General features: G+C 45.9%; 1 protein-coding gene across 4 annotated transcripts in view; it reads right to left on the bottom strand.

Moving 5' to 3' along the window:
• Window positions 1-23476, bottom strand: part of SCN4A (sodium voltage-gated channel alpha subunit 4) — a 107316-nt gene that overhangs the window by 63927 nt on the left and 19913 nt on the right. For all 4 annotated transcript variants that reach the window (XM_081837560.1, XM_081837561.1, XM_081837559.1 and 1 more), the window contains 9 exons: window positions 19324-19651; window positions 17726-17844; window positions 16539-16628; window positions 15260-15388; window positions 13724-13815; window positions 10504-10803; window positions 7081-7144; window positions 5563-5704; window positions 3669-3881 (listed from right to left, as the gene is read on the bottom strand). In XM_081837560.1, coding sequence (XP_081693686.1) covers window positions 3669-3881; window positions 5563-5704; window positions 7081-7144; window positions 10504-10803; window positions 13724-13815; window positions 15260-15388; window positions 16539-16628; window positions 17726-17844; window positions 19324-19593 — 1419 coding nt within the window. In that variant the 5' untranslated portion in view covers window positions 19594-19651. The remainder of the gene's footprint in view (window positions 1-3668; window positions 3882-5562; window positions 5705-7080; window positions 7145-10503; window positions 10804-13723; window positions 13816-15259; window positions 15389-16538; window positions 16629-17725; window positions 17845-19323; window positions 19652-23476) is intronic.

The raw sequence follows: 23476 nt of genomic DNA, 5'->3' as shown, positions 1-23476 counted from the left end.
TACAGGAACAGAACACGGATCTTTTGCTAGCTCTCTCTGACACGACTCACAACTCCTACACTGACACAGAACTCTGAACTCACGAACTCCGAACACATTCTAGTTAGTAGGCCATTAATTATCACTCCCTTGAGAGAGCTTGACCAATCAGGGAGCGGTCTCCATGTCTCTGTTATCACCAGGCAGACCTACTCCTTCAGATTGCCTTCTGGCTGTCTACCAAACCTTAATTGACTCTGTGTGAGTAGCTGCACGTACACAGTTTCCCAACTATTATATACCCCCATCAGAACCCAATCGCGCGCGCACACACACACAATGTTGGTGCAACGTTATGCCCAATTTAGAGGGATTCCATGGAGTGCAGAAAAGCCACTGCTTCCTCATCTTCTGCTGCTGTGCCCACTCTGCCACCATGAAGCATAAAATACAAATGCACTCCAATCAAACCACACCACTGGCAGTGTAAAAAAATCCCTGGCATTATGTGCTTTTTCAGGGTGCAGTTTTCTCCCCTCGGCTTTTCCACTCCAAGTGTTTCATTTGCTCGGGACTGAGGGGAAGAAGGAGACTTTCTATATCTGTTCGGTTTTAAACAGCTCCAGGAAGCGAGAGGCAAGTCTTGCTGACGACAAGATATATTTATGCTGTCAGTAAACAAGGAGGCTAAGCGGCTGCGTCACAGCTCAGGAATGGGCTGGCAAACTGCTGGCTCATAGCATCCTGCTGCAGGCTCCCCGGCAGTGGCAGTCGAACTTCTGTTACTCCACCCTGCGCTGACGGATTGGAAGGATGTATAACTAAAATGGTTAAAGGACAAGCAAGCAAACCAAGCCCTCTGCAAATAGAATCGTCTCCCGATGCTTCGGGGTTTTTTAACCAAGCAAGTCAACCAAACAAAGAAACTGAGAAAAGAAACAAAATCCATTCAAACATGATACTCTCCACTGTCATTGAGAATCGCCCATGCCTGCTTAATGTTGTTGTTGCTTAAGTTGTTTAGTAGTTTCCGACTCTTCGTGACCCCATGGACCAGAGCACGCCAGGCACTCCTGTCTTCCACTGCCTCCCACAGCTTGGTCAAACTCATGCTGGTAGCTTCGAGAGCACTGTCCAACCATCTCGTCCTCTGTCATCCCCTTCTCCTTGTGCCCTCAATTTTTCCCAACATCAGGGTCTTTTCCAGGGAGTCTTCTCTTCTCATGAGGTGGCCAATTATTGGAGCCTCAGCTTCAGGATCTGTCCTTTCAGTGAGCACTCAGGGCTGATTTCCTTCAGAATGGATACGTTTGATCTTCTTGCAGTCCATGCGACTCTCAAGAGTCTCCTCCAGCACCATAATTCAAAAGCTCTCCAGCTCTCACTTCCATACATCACTACTGGGAAAACCATGGCTTTAACTATATGGACGTTTGTTGGCAAGGTGATGTCTCTGCTTTTTAAGATGCTTTTTAAGATCCTGCTTAATACTAGCCGGCAAAAGCCAGCTGGAACAAGAAGATATTCTAGCATGTCCAACATTATGTTCGGGGGTTTTTTTTGGGGGGGGAGCAAATAAAACAACTCCAAATTCGATTCCTAGCAGCATGCAGGCAGAGGGGTTTTAGCCAGCTTGCACAAGTGCCCTGAAATTACCCCCCCCCCCCGCTCCAAAGGACCTTTTAAACTTGACCTTTGACAGCTGAGATGTATATTTCCAGGAACTGCCCCCCCCCCCCCGCTGGGCAATGCTGTACAGGCCAAGGCAACCTTGCTTGGCAGTTCGGCCTCCTCTGCCCCCTCAATATGGGGGGTGGGTGCTGAGCCCCCTGATAAGGAATATGGAGGGGGCTGGTGACACCTACGCCCCCTGAGACAAGCAGAATAAAGCACAGACCAAACTGAAGTGCAGATGAGCCCATTCTCTTGTACAAAAAGAAATCAGCTCTTCCAAAATGACCTCAAATATTCTTCTGCAGTAGGAGGAAGGTAGAAAATGGGGAAAGCTTCCACATTGTCTTTTCAGTTGCAAATCCACTTAATAAAACTGCCTGGAATGGAGGGGGCTTAACCCTCCCTGCAAATCCAGTCTTGCAAATTTCTGTTAAGCTGAGCAAACTGTCAATAGGTAAAGGTAAAGGGGCCCCTGACCATTAGGTCCAGTCGTGACTGACTCTGGGGTTGCGGCACTCATCTCGCTTTATTGGCCAAGGGAGCTGGCGTACAGATTCCAGGTCATGTGGCCAGCATGACTAAGCCGCTTCTGGCGAACCAGAGCAGCACACGGAAACGCCGTTTATCTTCCTGCCGGAGCGGTACCTATTTATCTACTTGCACTTTGACGTGCTTTCAAACTGCTAGGTTGGCAGAAGCAGGGACCAAGCAACGGGAGCTCACCCCGTCGTGGGGATTCAAACCGCCGGCCTTCTGATCGGCAAGTCCTAGGCTCTGTGGTTTAACCCACAGCGCCACCTGTGTCATAGGTATAAGCCTGTAAATAAGAGATTCGGGTAACTGAAATATTTACCATCTCAATAGAATGACCTGGCTACCATTATCAGGTACCTTGGCAGGCAGGATAGAAGCAATGTTCTCAAATTTCTGTGGGAGACCACCTCCTTCCATGATATTTTTTGGGTGTTCCTTGGCTAAAGATAAAGGTAAAGGGACCCCTGACCATTAGGTCCAGTCGTGACCGACTCTGGGGTTGTGGCGCTCATCTCCCTTTATTGGCTGAGGGAGCTGGCATACAGCTTTCGGGTCATGTGGCCAGTATGAATAAGCCACTTCTGGCGAATTAGAGCAGCTCACAGAAACGCCGTTTACCTTCCTGCCAGAGCGGTACCTATTTATCTACTTGCACTTTGACATGCTTTCGAACTACTAGGTTGGCAGGAGCAGGGACCGAGCAACGGGAGCTCACCCTATCGCGGGGATTCGAACCACCGACCTTCTGATTGGCAAGTCTTAGTCTCTGTGGTTTAACCCACGGCGCCACCCACATCCCTTCCGTTCCTTGGCTAAGGAGTGGGCAATTTCAAAAGTCATTAAAGGGTCTTGCACACTTTTGTTCTGGATCTCTCCTACCTCCTTGCAAGGAGGGGGAGGGAACTCTTGTTCCAACAGAAAAATAAAGATCTGCCTTGCTTTCTCTGGATCCTGCTTCCATCCATCCATCCCTGACCAATGATGGACTTAGTCTAGGGGTCAGCAAACTTTTTCAGCCATGGACCAGTCCACTGTCCCTCAGACCATGTGGTGGGCCGGACTATTTTTTTTGGGGGGGGGAGATGAACGAATTCCTGTGCCCCACAAATAACCCAGAGATGCATTTTAAATAAAAGCACACAATCTACTCATGTAAAAACACCAGGCAGGCCCCACAAATAATCCAGAGATGCATTTTAAATAAAAGGACACATTCCACTCATGTAAAAACATGCTGATTCCCGGACAGTCTGCGGGCCGGATTTCGAAGGCGATTGGGCCGGATCCGGCCCCCGGGCCTTAGGTTGCCTACCCATGACCTAGTCCCTTGGGGAGTTGGGCAGCAAAAGCCAAACCCTAATCTTATTTCGACATCACCTGAATCACCTGAGAAAGGGAAAATGCTGAACAGTATGGGCACATTCAGAGCTTTCGGAACTGGGCAAGGCAGAGTAAAGGAATAGCATCAATAAACCACCAACCAGCCTTTGTTGCTCCTCCTGGTGCTTTTTCAGCTGCTCCACCATTTGCTGGAACTCTGCCTCTTTCTCCTGCTCCTCCAGCAGAGTTGCATCGTTCTGCTCGGCATAGGCCATCGCTACCACAGCCAGGATCAGGTTGATGAGGTAGAAGGAGCCCAAGAATATGATCAGGACAAAAAAGATCATGTACGTTTTCCCAGCCGCTCGCAACGTCTATGGGGAAGAAGAAGAGCGTCCTGTCACCATTTCTACCGAAGGATACAGTCTTTTGCTTTCTGTGCATGCTCAAGGGCACCTCTGTGTGTTGCTACGTCACATGTTTCCTTAGCATTTGAAAATATAATTCTGGGACTGGAGACTAAACTGGACAAGGCTGTCACCGGATCTCTTGCCTGCTTACATTTCTGTAAAAAGCAGCCCAAGATTCAGGTCAGGGCCATGGTGTTGGTAGTGTGGATGGATTTAACCAGTAACAACAACAACAACAACAACAACAACAACTGTATTTTAATATTTTGTTGGAAGCCACCCAGAGCGGATGGGGAAGCCTAGCCAGATGGGCGGGGTATAAATAATAAATTGTTGTTGTTGTTGCATTTTTTTATACCCTGCCCATCTGGCTGGGTTTCCCCAGCCACTCTGGGCGGCTCCCAACAGAATATTAAAAAGACGATAAAACATCAAACATTAAAAACTTCCCTAAACAGGGCTGCCTTCAGATGTCTTCTAAAAGTCAGATAGTTGTTTATTTCCTTGACATCCGCTGGGAGGGCGTTCCACAGGGTGGGTGCCACTATAAATAAGGCCCTCTGCCGGGTTCCCTGTAACTTCACTTCTTGCAGGAAGGGAACCACCAGAAAGCCCTCGGAGCTGGATCTCAGTGTCCAGGCTAAACAATGGGGGTGGAGACGCTCCTTTTACTGCCGAGGTAATTTTAGGCTCTGGGCGTAATGGACTTGTGGGAATCTCCTCTTTAGAAGTAATATATATTACTCCACTTGTTTTGAAACGTGGCAAGAGAATCCTGCTGCGATTGGAGACATTGCTGCTCATTCTGATAATTCAGCCCTGGACGTTTAACTCAAAGGCTTGCCCTGGGTTTAACCATTTCCCCACATGCCGTTTGCCAGGCAGAAAATTGTTCACCCATGGTACATTCTTCCAAACTCTCTCTACCTCCAGGAACTTTTCCCACAATCAATCTGTCGTCCAAGGAAACCCTGTGGAGGATTATAGTGAAGGGGAATGTTTTATTAGAGTGCACACACAGTTTGTGTAAATTGCAGGTCAAGCCTATTAAGTTTCACCTGTCAGTTAAGGATATGTCTCCAGAATGCACTCAACACTCTGCAGCAAACCCAGGTTGCAAAGACAAGACTGACATGGTGGGCAAGGTGTTTATTTCAGGAATGTTTGTCAGCTGTTAGTGATCTTCTTACTGCCCTTGTTCACACACCAAAGTAAACCACAGCCATGATCTCTGGCTTAGCGTCACATCCAGACCAGTGAGCGTGGCTTGTTTTGATCTAGCGAACTGCAACCAGCAAACCAAGAATAAACCTTGGCTACAGATTATGGTTCATTGGGACCATAACAAGCCATGATCCCTGGTTTGGATATGATGCTAAATGAGGAAACGTGGTTTGTTTCCTCCCAGTTCATGCTAGCAGCAAAGCAGACACAATTTGCCCGTGCCTGGTAAACCATGGCTTAGCATTACATTCAATACTTACATGTGAACACCAAGGAACCCCAATGAGCTTCTGTGGAACTACAAAGCTCTCCGGAATATAGAATCATAGAAAGTTGGAAGAGACCCTGAGGGCCCAATCTCAACCAGATCATACAGGCGGCCCCAAAGTCCCCGTTTTCTTGGAACATAAGTTTGGCCTACCAGTTGAAAGAGGTTCTCCCAGTAGTCTTGAGTCATGAGACGGAACAGGGAGAGGAAGGCCCAGCTGAAAGTATCATAGCTTGTGTAGCCGTAGTTTGGGTTCCGGCCAGCTTTCATGCAGAGATACCCTTCTGGGCATTGCCTACAAGAGGGAAGGAAGGATGTCAGCATGACATCATGCAAGGAGAGGTCATAAGAGCAGCATCAAGTTCCTACTAAATCCATGCAGAACCCAGGCATGAAATAACCACATTCCACATTCCCCCCCTTCCTCATTATAGGGTTGATAGCTTTAAGAATTGCATAGCAGCCCGTCATCCAACACTTTCCCCCAGCAGAGAATTACAGTAACCAGCTACTAGGTTCTTCTTTTGTCAGGTCTATTGACTCTTGGAATTAGAACAGGGCTAGACATAGAACAGGAGACCTAAAAGGTAAAGGGCAGTAAAGTCCCGTCAAAGGCAACTATAGGGTGAGGTGATCATCTCGCTTTCAGGCCGTGGGAGTCGGAGTTTGTCCACAGACAGCTTTCCGGGTCATGCGGCCAGCATGACTAAACCGCTTCTGGCACAACAGGACACCGTGACAGAAGCCAGAGTGCATGAAAACACCATTTACCTTCCCACCGGAGCAGTACCTATTTATCTAATTGCACTGGCGTGCTTTTGAACTGCTAGGTTGGCAGGAGCTGGGACAAAGCGACGGAAGCTCACCCCATTACAAGGATTTGAACCGCCGACCTTCTGATCGGCAAGCCCAAGAGGCTCAGTGGTTTAGGGGGAGACGGGACCTTTAGTCTCAGCAACTGGTTTCATGCCGTAAGACCTTCAGGGAATGAGCTACAGTGTTCATTAGGCCTGACACTCCGCCAAGATCCTGTTTTTGGCTCATCCAGAGTTAACTGCAACTTTGAACTGTGTTGATTTATCGACCAGCTCCCTCTGTGACAGCTAGCCGATGTGGTACCCTCTAGATTCTAAATCAGTCCCAAACAGCTTTTCCAATTGTCTCAAGGCGATCAAAAACATCTTGAGGGCGCCATGTTTGAGGAACTCCACCCTCCACCTCACCATTCTTTAAATCAGCACAGTTTTCACACAGATTTAAAATGGTCGAGTCACTAGAAGACAGATCTCCTCCCCACTCCCACTCCAAAGAGCAGGGGTCAGCAACCTTCTTCAGCCATGGGCTGGTCCACCATCCCTCAGACCATGTGGTGGGCCAGACTATTTTTTGGGGGGGGGGAATGAACGAATCCCTATGCCCCACAAATAGCTCAGAGATGCATTTTAAATAAAAGCACACATTCTACTCATGTAAAAACACTAGGCAGCCCCACAAATAACCCAGAGATGCATATTAAATAAAAGGACACATTCTACTCATGTAAAAACACGCTGATTCCCAGACCGTCCATGGACTGGATTGAGAAGGCAACTGGACCGGATCTGGCCCCTGGGCCTCAGGTTGCCTACCCCTGCCAAAGATGGATCCGCGGTCCGGACAGATATCACTCACCCTGCGTCGGAGCTGTTCCCACAGAGCAGGGCATCAAGCGCACCCTCGAGGAAATAAAAATTTTCTTCACGAGAAAGAAAAAGGCAGGTGTGAGAATAAAGTTCGGACTGTAACACAATTGCAGATTTAAAGCAACGAGTAGAAGAGTCAAACTAGATATGACACAGGAAAGCCACAATCACGATCTCAAACAGAGAAGCTGAAAGTTAAAAGCCATCTTTAACTTTATGGCAATGAATGTCACAAGTCAGCGATGTCTTAGGTGAAGCGTCTTTTGTATGTCATGCATCAAAGTTTCATTGGAAGACCCGTGAGTCCTGGATGAATGAATCAATTTATTACGGTCACAGACCAGAAATATGGGCATATGCAGCGATAGAGAACATGTAAATATACATAGGCTGAAATTAAAATCTATAAGCTAGAGCACGGTAAATAATACAGATACAAAACAATTAAAATATGTAGGTTAAGACCTACAGAGAGGTTCCCCTCCATCAGCTTTGATAACACTAAGACCTGTGAGTTTTAACCTGTGAGTCTTAGTGCTATGAATTTTTTTTTTGGGGGGGGGAGGGATCTCTCAGTCAAATCCTGGAGCGACTTCCCTTGAACTAGCAGAAATAGAATCTGCAGGTTTTGAGCAGAGTCTTAACTGAAGGTTGCTGCCATTATATGCATGTAATGTATTTTAAAAGATACTGTTAACGTGGGTTTTTTTAAGTGTTATCAAGTGGTGAGAAGCGCATTCCTGTGTGACCCACTCCTGAGAACTAGGCTTTGCACACAGACGGTTCCGAGTTCAAGTTCTGACGTCTGGGGTTAACAGGCTCTCAGGTAACAGGAAAAGGAAAGATTTATTCCTGAGAGAAGATCAGACAACACAGAGTTACATGGATAAATGGCCAGACTTGGTATAAGGGCTCACCTAGACTTTCTTTCTGCACTACGTATCTAAGCCATAGGCCCTGGCTTTAAAGCTTTATGTCCAAGTGGGCTTTTTAAAAATCCTGGTGGTTTCCTCAAGAACATTTTACCTTTGAATGGGAGCAAACAGCAATTGGGTTTTCTGTGGATTGCTGTTTCCTTCGATTAAGCAGTAAAATGTGTGTTTTCCTGGGGAAATCACTAGGACCGAAAAACAACAACAACAAACACGTACACACACTGATACAGAGCTTTAAAGTACTGACCTTTGCCTGGAAAGTGCAAAAGCATGTCTGGATGAGCCCCAAGATAGCATTATTATTATTATTATTATTATTATTATTATTATTATTATTATTATTATTATCAAATTTGCATACCACCCTATGTCCATAGATCTTGGGGCAGTTCACAACATAAAGTCACAAAATAAAAAAACACAAAATACGTAATAGATTCTAACATGGGGGGGGGGGAGAGAAACCTAAATTATATAATTTAGGATCCGAATGATTGGTATTAGTAATTGTATTATAATTTGGCATTGTTATAATGAGGCTATTATCGGACTGTAACTGAAAACTAAGAAAATTATTATCAGCAAAACATGTAATAAAAATAAAAATACAAACCTCAAATCCCCCCTTCTTGCGCAAAGAACTATTAAGGAAAGGCCTTTGTGATACAAGCTTGTAAGAGGCAACAGAAAGGCTTTGACTGTGGAGTCTTACAATCAATACATTTATGTACAATACAATACAAATACCTTTACTGGCATTACAAATTAAATCATTTCAAATCACTGGGGTAAGTTTAAAAGGGACAGGAGTGAGACTCTCGAGGGTCACAAGGCACTCGATTGTTCTGCTTCACCCTGTCTATTCCCTAGAGCAGGGGTCAGCAAGATCTACCTTGCCTGGGCCAGTTCAATCCCACGGAGATCACTCCCTGGGCCAGATCGTGTCTGTGTAGACATGATTTTTAGCGTCTGCATCTGTGCAGACATGATTTTTGGCGCCTGTGCCTGTGCAGACGTGATTTCCGGCGCCGCAGAAGCGAGTCCCCGCTCCACGCTGTGCTGGTTTAGCACAGCGCACAGGGACTCGCCGAGCAGGCAGCTCAGTTCGGGGGTGGCTTGGGGGCCGTTAAAAGACTGCTTGTGGCCCATGGGCCGCAGGTTGCTGACCCCTGCCCTAGAGGGATGATTCATTAAGAACCTCATTTGGCTTTCTCTCGGAGCCGTGAGTCGCAGGTCCAACACCTTGCTCAGCATCTGTTTGCGGAGTCTGCTGTGCAAGGTAAAGGTACAGGTAAAGGGACCCCTGACCATTAGGTTCAATTGTGGCTGACTCTGGGGTTGCGGCGTTCATCTCACTTTACTGGCCGAGGGAGCCAGCGTACAGCTTCCGGGTCATGTGGCCAGCATGACTAAGCCGCTTCTGGCAAACCAGAGCAGCGCACAGAAACGCCGTTTACCTTCCCACCAGAGCGGTACCTCTTTATCTACTTGCACTTTGATGTGCTTTTGAACGGCTAGGTTGGTAGGAGCAGGGACCGATCAACGGGAGCTCACCCCATTGTGGGGATTTGAACCGCTGACCTTCTGATCGGCAAGTCCTAGGCTCTCTGATTTAACCCACAGCGCCACCCGTGTCCCTCTGCTGTGCAAAGGGCAGTACAAAAGAATATGGACCAGCGAATCTGGCACTCCCTGACTGCAGGCACACAGGCGGGCCTTGATAAGGAATTTGCGAGTATCTACCTGTGGTCACTGCAGAGGGGAAAGCATTTAGTCTTGCGAGCATAAAACCGCTAGCACTTAATTGCACATTTAGCTCATATACAAATGTATTTATGTATATGCGCTAAATATGCAATTACTGTATTTTTCGCTCCATAAGACGCACCTTTTCCTTCCTAAAAAGTAAGGGGAAATGTCTGTGTGTCTTATGGAACGAATGTGTGGTAATCGCTGGCTCCCTTTCCGGCCCAGGCCTCCATTGTTGAATGTTCTGCAGACAAGGCTGTTTGTTTCCCCAGCGACATGTGACTGGCTGATTAGATTATCCGTGTGGAAACTGTAGAAATGGCTCCCTTTCCTTTCCTAAAGAAGCTGAAGAACTGTGAGTTGAACCCCATAAGAACAGGATTTTTTCCCCTTTGCAAAGTAAGCTCAACAACTCTGAGCTGATCCTAAAAAGGGGGAGGGGCTTTTCCCCTTTGCAAAAGAAGCTGCACAACTGTGAGCTGATTCTCAAAAAAGGGGGCTTTTCCCCTTTGCAAAAGAAGCTGCACAACTGTGAGCTGATCCCCCAAAAAACAGGGTTTCCCCCCTTTCCTCCTCTAAAAACTAGGTGTGTCTTATGGTCAAGTGCGACTTATGGAGCAAAAAATACAGTAAGTGCTAGCGGTTCGGGTTTGAGATGCCCACCTGGCACCGCTCCGGGCCAAGTCAAGAGCGATAGCACTAGCAGCTCTTGAAAAAGCAGCCCTTACCTTCGTTGTGGATGTACTCATCCCAGTCAAAGGTCTCGTTGCTATACAGGGTGCCGTTGTCGTACAGGGTGCTGTTGTCATACAGGGTGCCGTTGTCGTACAGAGTGGCGTTGCCCATGAAACCGCCATCCAGTGTGTCGTTGGTGAACGGCGGCCACCGCACACACTTTTGCCGCAGGTTCCCCATGAAAAGCTGCAGGCCGATGAGGGCGAAGACGGCCAAGCAGAATACTGTGAGGATCATCACATCGGAGAGCTTCTTCACGGACTGGATCAACGCACCCACAATAGTTTTCAGCCCTGGGGGGAGAGAAACAGCATTACTTACAGGCAACAAACTGAGCTTAAAAGATAAAGGGACCCCTGACCATTAGGTCCAGTCGTGGCCGACTCTGGGGTTGCGGTGCTCATCTCGCTTTATTGGCTGAGGGAGCCGGCATACAGCTTCTGGGTCATGTGGCCAGCATGACTAAGCCGCTTCTGGCGAACCAGAGCAGCACACAGAAACGCCGTTTACCTTCCCGCCAAAGCGGTACCTATTTATCTACTTGCACTTTGAAGTGCTTTCGAACTGCTAGGTTGGCAGGAGCAGGGACTCTGTCACAGGGATTCGAACCACTGACCTTCTGATCAGCAAGTCCTAGGCTCTGTGGTTTAACCCACAGCGCCACCCGCATCCCTAGTAAACTGAGCTTAGTGGCTTTATAAAAAAACCACCCAACATCCTACTCTCTCTCTCTCTCTCTCTCTCTCAATTTGATTTTACATATTTAAATTTACAGTCATAGCACAACACATCCAAAGTTACAAGATTCTCCCGAATCTCTGGACTTCCTACCTTCCCCTCCGTGGGTTTTGTTATTAAACCTTTTCTATGCATTTTTAAAAAGATAATCCTGATTATTTATAAATCCATTGTATCCATAGTTCTCATGACATTACAAGCATTATTGTACTCCTGCTAATGTTTTCAGCTGCTTACAGTGTTCTTTAAGGTAAATTATAAATTTCCCCCATTCCTTATTAAAGTTGTGGTCTCCCTGATTCCTGAGCTTTCCGGTCAGTTTTGCCATTTCGGCATAGTCCAATAGCTTCATTCTTCTCTGGTAGGGACCAACATTTATTTTATTTTATTATTTATATACCACCCTATACCTCGAAGTCCCAGGGTAGTTATCAATGCTGTTGGTTGGTAACAAATTATTTCATTTCATTTCATTTCATTTTAAGGCACAGTTTGCATTGAACATAAATTCTAGCAACTGACATGCTCTGATGTCAGGGACTGGCAGGGACGAGGGATGTGGGGCTGAAGTCTAACTTGAGAGAGGGGTCAGTGATTTGTGGGGAACTGTGCCAGCCTAGAGTCAAGTGTTGGAGGCGGGGAACCTCCAGTGCTAGAAGGTGGAGAAGAGGAAGAGGCAGGTCAGGCAAGGGAAGGACCAGGTCCTGTACCACTGACTCCCAGAACCAGGAGGGGACTGAAAAGGGATGAGCAGAGGAAGTTGCCATTCAGGAGCAGTCTCTGGCTGTGTGTGTGCAGCCCATTGGGGGAAGGTACAAAACCAGTGGAGGGGGAGTGGTCCCCTGTTGCTCCAACTGCTCCATAGAGTGCGGACATTCAAATAACTGCCTGGATGTGTGATGCATGTAGGTATTCGGAGCTGTATAAAGGTAAAGGACCCCTGGACGGTTAAGTCCAGTCAGAGGAGACTATGGGGTTGCAGCACTCATCTTGCTTTCAGGCTGAGGGAACAGCTTTCTGGGTCGTGTGGCCAGCATGACTAAACCACAATGGCACACTGTGACGGAAGCCAGAGCACACGGAAACGCCGCTTACCTTCCCATCACAGTGGTACCTATTTATCTACTGGCACTGGCGTGCTTTCAAACTGCTAGGTAGGCAGGAGCTGGGACAGAACAACGTGAGCTCACCCTGTCTTGGGGATTCGAACCGCCGACCTTCTGATTGGCAAGCCCAAGAGGCTCAGTGGTTTAGACCACAGCGCCACCCGCGTCCCAAAGTATATAAAGTATAGAAGCAACTGTAAGTGTTACCTTTGACAGTAGTTAACTATATGCCATGTGCATTCCTTTGGCTGCAAAGCAGCCTTAAGTTTTGAGCTGGTTTTCCTGCAATATAATTTAAAGCCAATTGGTTTGCAGAGATGGGGAGAGCAGCCATTCTTACCCGTATTTTTGCATTGTGAAGAGTAGCCAATGCACTGTAGGAGGGTTTTGCCTTATAGTGTACAAGGGCATCTTCAAAACTAGGATCATAACATTTCCACCTTTGCTGCAGTTACCTCTTTCCCTGAAGAAGATCAAGGGTGTCCTTTGGTAATGTTTTCTACAGGGCATGTTAAAAAATTTTTGGGTAACAGGCAACTCTTGGGCATAAAGCAAACCAAGAGCTTCCAGACCCATACAAGTTGGGGGCCCGAATTAAGTGCGTCCAATGAATGCTCCCCACTGGAAGCCAGTTCATCTCTGATGCATATAAAAAATGAAATCTGCCTGAAGGTGTGATAGGAATTTTATGGTCTTAGATATATGTTAAATGTTCCTAAGTGTACCAACCAAGCACATACATAGATCAGCACAGGAAGACCAACCTGGAACCATTTTGATTCCTAAACTGAGTAAATGTTTTCTCTGCAAGGTCAAAGTGGAAAAGCCTCCCCATTGTCTCTTTCCTCACAAGTCCTGTCTTAAGGACACATTTAAGATATGAATAGGGTGTGAGCCTGTGACCTGGCCCAGGAACTAAGTATTTATCATTACAAAAGACTGGCCAGGCTACCCAGGCAATCCAATCAAGTAACCTGCCAGACAGGAAATAAACAAGGACAGGAGAAAAACAACATTCAAATTTCTGTTTTAGACTGCCTTTTCTGTGATGTATGTATGATGTTTCTGGGGGTAGTCTTGATCTACAGGGTGGCAATTTCAAAAGTCTTTATAAGGCCTTGCACGGCATTTTTCTGGGTCCCTCCTCTCTCCTGTGGGTGAGGGGAGCACCCTGTTGCAACAGATCAATAAAGATCAAGCTTACTAGCTGCTTTGCTTCTCTGGTTGGCCTCTGTTATTCTCTCCTACCAATAGGGAACCTATGTAAGGACTCTGTGTGGGCTCTTGGATACCCCACAAGGGAAAAGGGCAATTTTTGTTTACAACAAAGGTCTTCACCTCCATCAATGCCACCCTCCCCATTACCCACCTGGAATGACTGTGATGGTTTTAAGTGCCCGGAGAACCCGGAATGTCCGTAGAGCAGAGATGTTGCCCAAGTCTACGAACTCTGTGACATAGCTAGAAAAGAGAGGGCAAGCGAGCTGTTCATTGAAAGGCAACATAATAAAAGTAGAAACAAGGGTTATCGACAGGCAAAGAGAGGGAAACGACGCCTCCGGCGATGGAACTATGTAGGAGACACAGCTCTGAAGTGAGTTGTGACGGCAGCAAATGTCCGAGTTAAAACCAGGACCTGCAAACAGCATTTGACCCATCAAGGGCACCAGAGCTCAGCTGAGGGAGACAGTCCCTGAGGAGATAAGACTGTGGGATCAGAGTCAGCATGCGAGTGAGGGCAAGCTGGGCACCTTTGCTGTGAAAAATGGACCCTTTGCCTCTTTCATTGGGGCAGAGCCTGGGTTTAATTAGACAGAGCTGCTGTTACAATGTCCTGACTTGTGTCAGGATGCTGAAAAGATAGGAAAAGGCAAAGCAAAACGTTTGATCAGTCATTTACTTTGACAGAAAGTTTATGGATGCTTTAAAATCCTGCACATTTCTTCCTCAGGAGAGGAGGAATGCTAAATATCGCTTTGCAATCTTGCTTGTCACATGGCGGAACATTCAGGGTAACATTTACAGAGTTAAGTTTCCTATGGTGTGGAAAACACTGGTATCTCTGTAAGAACGTTTTTATTTACAACTGTGCAGGTTGACCAAGCATGATAGGGAAATGGCAGGAAACACACAAGCTGTTCACAACAACAGCAATAGAGTCTCCTTATATTTCAGAGGCTCGCAAGTTGTCAGGGGGTGTTGAGTCCACCAGAATTGTGTGTCTCAAGTCTCCTTGGCAATATTTAGTAAAGGAAACATTCACTATTATGCCATTACACTTTCTGTGTCTCCAGCACTGCAACCAGGCGCCAATAAACTAGAGCAGGGTGATATAAGAATTCTTAGGTCTCAAATATAAAATAAATGTTGATTATTGCACAAGGTAAACACACATACGTAAGTATATAAACTACAAGTCTGAAATAGTACAGGAGAGCAATCCTGAATCCTAAGCCGCTTCTGGCGAACCAGAGCAGCGCACAGAAACGGCGTTTACCTTCCCGCAGCAGCGGTACCTATTTATCTACTTGCACTTTGACGTGCTTTCGAACTGCTAGGTTGGCAGGAGCAGGGACCGAGCAACGGGAGCTCACCCCGTCATGGGGATTCGAACCTCCGACCTTCTGATCGGCAAGTCCTAGGCTCTGTGGTTTAACTCACAGTGCCACCCGTGTCCCTAGGGTTGCCATGCTTCAAAAAGCGAAAGTGCGGGCACAAAAGTTGTTGACACAACTATGGTATTCTGGGTATGTCCAGGAGATGGTAGCTAACTGGAAATGTGGTCTCAGCGCTTGCCATCGCCATACAGTACATGCATGAGGATTTCCACCCCACCCCCACATGCTGACGCCCTCTGGTTTCCACCAGCTGCTTTACCACATTGCTCCTGCTAAATGCAACATACGCCATAACGATGACACTGAAATCCAGCCAGTTCCATGGATCTCTCAGGAATGTAAAGTTGTCAATGCAGAATCCCCGGGCCAATATCTTGATCATAGACTCAAAGGTGTAGATGCCAGTAAAAGTGTATCTGTGAACAGGGAAGGGTTACGGAGGACAAGGGAAGCAGAATTAATAGCAAATATATATATATATGCAAGGTTTATTGCTGATATTTAATATATATATCAAATATCCTGCATCCTGTTTTCCTAAAAAGCCTCTCGATCCAATATCATAAAAATAGGACATGTTGTAAACAATTTGCAGCAGAATAACACAACTTTTTATCCCTGGAAAATCACCCAAAAAGTCGGGGGTCGTCTTATACGCTGGGTAGACGCGTTGGGAAGGAGGAGAGGGAGCCGGTGAGCAGAGGCGCCCCTTCTGCCATTGCTGCTCCTCCCTCCCCACAGAAGGGGGCGTGAAAAGTCCTTCCAAGGGCGGCGCTTGCCCGCCCGCCAAACGCCTCGCCTCGGGCTGCTGCTGCTGCTATGATGGCAGAGGCAGCAGAGGGCTGCATGCTCTGCCCCTGGCGGTGCTCAAACTCTATAACTCTAAAACTGAACAGCAAAAGTTGGGGGCGTCTTATACACCCAGTCGCCTAATGCACCGGAATCTATGGTACCTTTTACAAGCAAATCTTAAGTTATCAGGTAGAATTTGCTGGAATCGTACTTCCTAAATTCATATTCACCCTAGAGCCAGAGATCTTTCTTAGAATCTGGGACTCTTTTAAAACTGGGTGTACTCAAGAAAATGAACCTAAGGACCTTTGACACTCAGGCTGTAGGATCAATTGCTAAAGGGAAGGATTCGGGTTAATGAACCTATGCAGGGAGAGTTGAAAATAAAAGGTGGAAGAGATGGGTGTATTCACTCACTGGTTATATTCACAGATACCACAAAACCAAAATAATTTGCATGGCTTTAAGCAGTGAAATAACCCCACAACCTGCCTTTTAATCTCCTCCTCATATCAGCCGGGTTACAATAATACTGCTTCTCAGGGAGTTTGTGTCACCTGCCTGTTATTTTTGAAGCATTATAGTTACTGCAAGTTTTCTGATCACACAAGGTTCCTCATCTGGCCATCCCAGCTTCGCTTTTGGATTAAGAATGCCTGTAAGCTGCTCATCTGGTTCCATTTCCCCTCTCCCACAGCCCAGCCTATAGTGACCAGGCAGAAAACTGGTAAGAGAAAAGGGGGGGAAAGAGAAAGAAAGAAAAATAACACTTACTCCACATCCTTGGCCCACACTGGCGGGTCACTCATGGTCATGAAGACACAGTTGGCTAAGATGGTGATCATGATAAACATGCTGAATAATTTGAAATGAGGTCAAGGAAATGCATCAGGCCTCTGCTGAAATTCCTAAGACAAACCTGTTTGGTAAAGACAAGGGAACAACAGCCCTGTTGGGTTGTCTCCACCCCCAGCGTTTAGCCCAGACACTGAGGTCCAGCTCCAAGGGCCTTCTGGTGGTTCCCTCACTGCGAGAAGTGAAGTTACAGGGAACCAGGCAGAGGGCCTTCTCGGTAGTGGCGCCCGCCCTGTGGAAAGCCCTCCCATCAGATGTCAAGGAAATAAACAACTATCTGACTTTTAGAAGACATCTGAAGGCAGCCCTGTTTAGGGTTAGGGTTAGGGTTAGGGATCGCTACGCAGTGAAGGCAGCAATCCCTCTTGCTGTTCTGGCTTCTCGGATAGCTGCGCAGCCTGCATTCACTCCATAAGACGCACACACATTTCCCCTTATTTTTTTAGGAGGGAAAAAGTGAGTCTTATAGAGCAAAAAATACAGTATTTTATAGTACAGTACATTGTTTATTGCTTTCATTTTATGGATCAATGGTCTCGTAAAACAGTAAAATTCATATTAAATTGCTGTTTTAGGGGTTGTTCTTAAAAGTCTGGAACGAATTAATCGGTTTTGCATTACTTTCTATGGAAAAGCGTTCCTCGGTTTTGGAACGCTTTGGTTTTGGAACGGACTTCCAGAACAGATTAAGTTTGAGAACCAAGGTACCACTGTAGACATTGTTCAGCTGGTGACAGTGAAGTGCTTGTTTCCACCAAAAATTCTGCAAATGGAAACGAGAGGGCTTTCCCCCACAGCTAGAACTATGCTCTAGTACCTCTCAGGTGGGCACTATTGCTCTTTGAAGAGAACAAGGGAGGTGTTCACAGTGAGTCTCTAGAAAAATAGCACTGGGAAATCGTATGAGGAAAAGGGTGTTTCTCTTCCTCATGTAATAAAAGAAAGCAAGGACACTAAATGACACTTTCGTGAAATAGTCTGCAGGTCTCTGTCGCTGCAGCCGCCCCCGTCTGGTCCTACAAGAATGACTACGGCATCAGCAAAACCCCACAGCTTCTCCCAAGTGAAACTATGTCATGCGCGTTCTCAGCGAGTGCAAAGGATATGAATGTATAAGCACTTGGATGGCACCTCTTCGGACAATATTGAAAGGATCCAACATATAGAGAGCAGGGGTGGCACTGAACCGGAAAATGCATTTTCCTTTGTTGAGGAGGATGTACGTCTGAGGAAGGGAGAAACAGACATTGCTATTAACCTCAAGTCATGGCAAGTTCTCTTTCAAAACAATGACTTAGCCTGCAAACTTACGTTATGTTGGAACCAAAATGAGGACTTGCGGATTCCCGAGCATAATGTGGCATTTAGAAGCGTCTATGAGATTATTGCCAGCCAGACACATAACAAAATATGTTATGTGCCGTACTGTATTTCTGCAGCGAAATGTTATACAGTCATACCTCAGGTTACAGACACTTCAGGCTGCTTTTTTTCGGGTTACGGACCGCTGAAACCCGTAAGTACCGGAATGAGTTACTTCCGGGTTTCGGCGGTCGCGCATGCGCAGAAGCACTAAATCACGCTTTGCGCATAAGCGCCGAATTGCAACCCACGCGTGCGCAGGCGCACCGCGAACGTGCATCCCGCACAGATCATATTCGCAACCCGAGCGTCCACTGCAAAAGCATATTTATTTTAATAGTGATATGAATTGTTTATGTGGTGTTTGTTTTACGAAACCTGGAGCGTACTTGCACATAGCATGCTTATAATCTTGCAGCTACAATAAGGGATACAAGATGCGAGAATTGTTCATAATTTTAGCAGAACTGGGGAGAGAACTTGACTTTTGTCAAGATTAAGGGTGAGGCAGGAATTTTGCGGGGGGGGGGATCTGTGTGGGATAAGCACAACATAGATGCGTCTGACTCAGTCCCAGGTTCCTTAAGTTGAGCATCACTACTTGAGTAAACAGTGAATACTGACCTGTTCTCAGACGGCCTTGCCTCTTTCTCAACTCAACTGCCTGCTTATCTCCAGGCTTCCCAACCTCATAAACTATTATTATTATTATTATTATTTAAATATCTATACCACCCTTCATCCAAGGATTACATTCTGATTTCTAGCCATGAGTCACTTTCTGGTTTCATAGAATATTTCCTAAGGTGCCATCTTTGTTTTCCTCAACAGTAGTAAACTGTTGCATAAGAGGATGGGTGAGCCAATATGGACATTTCAAGGGCAGTAATTAACCGATGAATAAATTTAAAAAATCATGGCTTTATGATGTGCTCCTGTATACGAGCATTCACCCTGAGCCATTTCCAAGTCACCTTCACACCTCAAGCAACCCAGGACAGCCTCAAAGGACTAGCTCACATCTATCTATCATCTATCTATCTATCTATCATCTATCATCTATCTATCTATCTATCATCTATATCTATCTATCTATCATCTATATCTATCTATCTATCTATCTATCTATCTATCTATCTATCTATCTATCATCTATCTATCATCTATCTATCTATCTATCTATCTATCTATCTATCTATCTATCTCTCTATCATCTATCTATCTATCCATTTGTATTTCCTAAAATATTATACACTGCTTGATTGGGGGAAAAACAACAACCACCTCAAAGCAGTGCTTGAGTTATTCACTTTCCAATTCCTACCCAACTCCTCCTGCTTACTTTCTGATCTTTGTAGAATGGGTCCAAGTCTTCCAGAGGCACCCCAATGAGCTCTGGGGGAGGGTCCCCATAGATCATTGGGAGACTTCTCCCTTGCTCCAGGTCACTACGGGGTTTGGCCTCCTTTTCTTCCTCGTGAAGCTCCTCATGCTTCGGCTTCAACTTCTCGGCTTCTCGCTCCGCGATCCGTTTCTCTATCTCCTGGAGGGACTCGCGGGTGAATGGGCGCAGGCACTCTGGACCAGGGATGTATGGTGGCGGGGCGGCCATCTTTGCATTCTGCTCCTGGGCCTATTCTGCCTGCTGCCACAAGGCAATGGTGGGGAGGCTGCAAAGACAAGAAAGCGGGGAAAATTTTCATTTTGCACCAGACTGTACAGTCATACCTCGGGTTACGGGCCCGCCGAAACCCAGAAGTACCGGAACAGGTTACTTCCGGGTTTTGGTGGTTGCGTATGCACAGAAGCGCTATACCTGAACTGTACTCCACTACAAACTCATTCATAGTGCTGTGGTCTAAACCACTGAGCCTCTTGGGCTTGCTGGTCGGAAGGTTGGCAGTTCGAATTCCCACGACAGGGTGAGCTCCCGTTGCTCCGTCCCAGCTCCTGCCAACCTATCAGTTCTAAAGCACACCAGTGCAAGTAGATAAATAGGTACCACTGCGGTGGGAAGGTAAACGGCGTTTCCGTGAGCTCTGGTTTCCGTCACGGTGTCCCATTGCATCAGAAGCGGTTTAGCCATGCTAGCCACATGACCCGGAAAGCTGTCTGAGGACAAACACCGGCTCCCTTAGCCTGAAAGCAAGATGAGTGCCGCAACCCCAGAATCGCCTTCCACTGGACTTAACCGTCCAGGAGTCCTTTACTTTTACCTTACAAGCTTATTCATACAATGACTGGATGCATTCAGACAACCACAGACCCTCCAAGTGCCCCTATTTTCCAGGGACAGCCCTGGATTTACAGAAGCCATCTTGGTTTCTGATTTAATCCTGGAATGTCCCACTTTTCCTTAGGACGTCCCTATTTCCATCGGATAAATGTTGCAGGGTATGGAGTTATGTGTCCCCGAAGCCAAGGAGATAAGTACCGTATTTTTCACTCTATAAAATGCACCAGACCATAAGACACACCTAGTTTTTGGAGAAAGAAAACAAGAAAAAAAATATTCTGAATCCCAGAAGCCAGAACAGCAAGAGGGATCGCTGTGCAGCGAAAGCAGCAATCCCTCTTGCTGTTCTGGCTTCTGGGATAGCTGAGCAGCCTGCATTCGCTCCATAAGACACACACACACACACACATTTCCCCTTACTTGTTAGGAGGGAAAAAGTGAGTCTTATAGAGCAAAAAATACGGTAACTCTACAAACTTTAGAAAGTACCTGAAGGCAGCCCTGTATAGGGCAGTTTTGTTAATGTTTTATTGTGTTTTTATATGTGTTGGAATTTGGCCAGAGTGGCTGGGCGGATGGCCAGATGGGCGGCGTGTAAATAATAAAATGGTGATTGTGATGGTGATGATGATACAGGACTCCCCTATTTTCATTGGGGAAATGTTGATGGGGCAGGTATGCTGCTATGGCGGCGGCAGCTCCCAGTGGGATCCTGCCTCCCATACACAGCCAGGCAGCCTTTGGGCAGCCTCCTGTGCTTGGCATTTTCTCCAGCTGCTGTGGACCATCAGAGAAAGCGTCAGGTTTCAGCAACAAGATGACTCAGGCCATTCCTCCCAAGGAAGAAGAGGAAGAGGCAGGAGGAGGAAGACACATGTAAGATGGAAACAGGGCTGCGGCTCACCGTCATCAGGGCTGCTCCGGGGCAGCTGGAAAACGGCCTTTTAAGCTCCCACAATGCTCCAGGGCACTGAGGCGATTAAAATGGAAGCACTCAGGTCCAGCTGCCCCATGAGGAGTGCCTTGGGCACTCAGCCTGCTGGGGCACTGGAGCCTGGCAGTTGTCCTACGATGCCAGGTGCAGATTCCAGGCCGGCCGCTTTGCCACTTGTCGGCCGCACTGGACCCCTATGTAGGCCTCTGCCCCCATTCTAGCAGTCAGCCCTTCCTCATTTATTTATTTTCCAAAAAAATATTCATTTTATAACACAAATAAAAAACACAAACAGAAAAGACAAACAAAATGAACAAATTCTTGTCATATCCTTATTTTTTCTAAACATTGTTAAGTGGGCTTCCCCACCTATCCGATTTTCATTTTACTTCATCTTTAGCAGTTTACATATATCATAATTTCTAACCATCTCTCTTTTTAAAATCACACTTAAAATAACTTCACATTTTATCGCTTACAAATAATACTATTTTAAAATACCCTATCTTCTACTTCTAACCCTACAGCCTATATCCACTTCCAAAGCTAGTCTAAGGTTTAAATATTAACAAATTTTTTCAAATATTCCTTATGACCTTCCTCATTGAAGTCTACGCAAGCAGAGCTTGCCATTTCACACGCTCGTGGGTTATTAGCAGATCGTTATGTTGTTGTTTTTCTAATTATTGCTGGTTTTTGAAACCAAAACCACCATCTTGGCTTTGGGATAAGTGGAGGTCATTGCAGAGAAAATAAATGCAGCAATACGTCAGAGGAGATCTGTAGTTTAATGCCGGGGAGGGGAAGGCAGTAATTTTTGGCATGAGAATTAGGGTGTTGCCCGAGTATCCTTCGTATCATCTGTGAAGTATTTTGGAGAGTACAGAAACGTACTGAGCTGGGACACTGCCCTGACCACAGCAAGCATCCAGTTCTGGACCTCGAATACCCCATAATACACTCACACCCATCCCAGGATCAAGAACCGGCAACCACACACGCTGAGAAAATAAAATCAAGGGATTTTAAAGTTACTGGAATATGCAGAGATGGCGGAGCGGACAGCAAAAATAAGAGATCAATGAGACAGAAATGTGGCTGGAGATTATTTGTGGACTATTTAAGAAAAAAATATATAGTCAAATGAAAATGCAAGCAGGGTTTGAATTATAGGCAAGGGAAGGAGAATAAATAAATGATTATAATATAAGATATATTAGAAAATAAATGGTTATGGCAGCAAAGAAAGGATTACAACAGGAACATCATGGGCGTAAGGATGGGAAGTCAAAATGTAATAAATTATTATACTGAAAGTGAATTTAACATTTTTTAAATTTTGTGGGGGGAAACTAATACAAAATTATTAGAAATTATTAGAAAAAAAGAAAAGAAAAGAAAACCATTGGAGTATTTTATTGGGGGGATAGGATTTTGATCATATCCACGTTCAGGCATTTCAGATAATGGAATGAATATTTGATCTGGGCCAGCTGGAAAGACTCTGCAAATTCATTATTATGATTGTAACTATTTACTACTACTGCTGCTATTACTACTTTCCTGTGGCATGTGGCTGGCGTCACTCGGGGCCAAACCAGATGTTACTTTAATGACACGATTGCCCATTTAAAATCTGGGCTCACTGGGACTGCAATACATGGCGTGGAGAGGTTTAACTCTTCCCTCTCCGGCCACAATCCCAACAACATCCCTTCAAGCAGCAATTATCACTAGGGGGGAAAACTCCCAGGTCTCTCCCCCACCCCCAAATATCATTGCCATAAAGGGGGTGATTTTATATATTGCTATTAAACTTATTTCTATGCCATGCCATAACCAAAGCTCTGGGCAGCATGCATGAAAATGCTTAAAATACGAAAGGAATACAGATAAATGCAGTTGATAGTTGATGAAGATGATGAAGGTGATGGTTAGTTGATGTCTCTGGGTAGGACAAGCTAAGATCTACCCATGAAGGAGGACTTTATATTCTTCTCTTTTCCTCTTGTTTTTTAGATTCATTTGTTACTCTACTGTAATGCATTATGAAAAGTCTTAATAAAATCTTAGAAGATTAAATACAGTGCAAACTGCTATAACAACAATACAAAACTATTACAGATCTGAGCACTTTTTCTTTTTTCGCCCTGGTGCTTTCCCTGCAAAAAAAACCAAAAAACCCAGCTCTTTACTGCTGAATTGGAACAAACACCAATCCATGGAAAACTCGAATTGCCATTTGCTCTGATTCAATGGTAAAGATCCGAGTTTTCCGGGGGAAAGAGGTGCGGCTCTCAGAACACGGACCAGGAAAACGCGTAC

This window comes from Podarcis erhardii, assembly GCF_964252035.2.
Source record: "Podarcis erhardii genome assembly, chromosome: 13".
NCBI classification, from domain to species: domain Eukaryota; kingdom Metazoa; phylum Chordata; class Lepidosauria; order Squamata; family Lacertidae; genus Podarcis; species Podarcis erhardii.
This window is presented reverse-complemented; position numbering and strand designations above follow the sequence as displayed.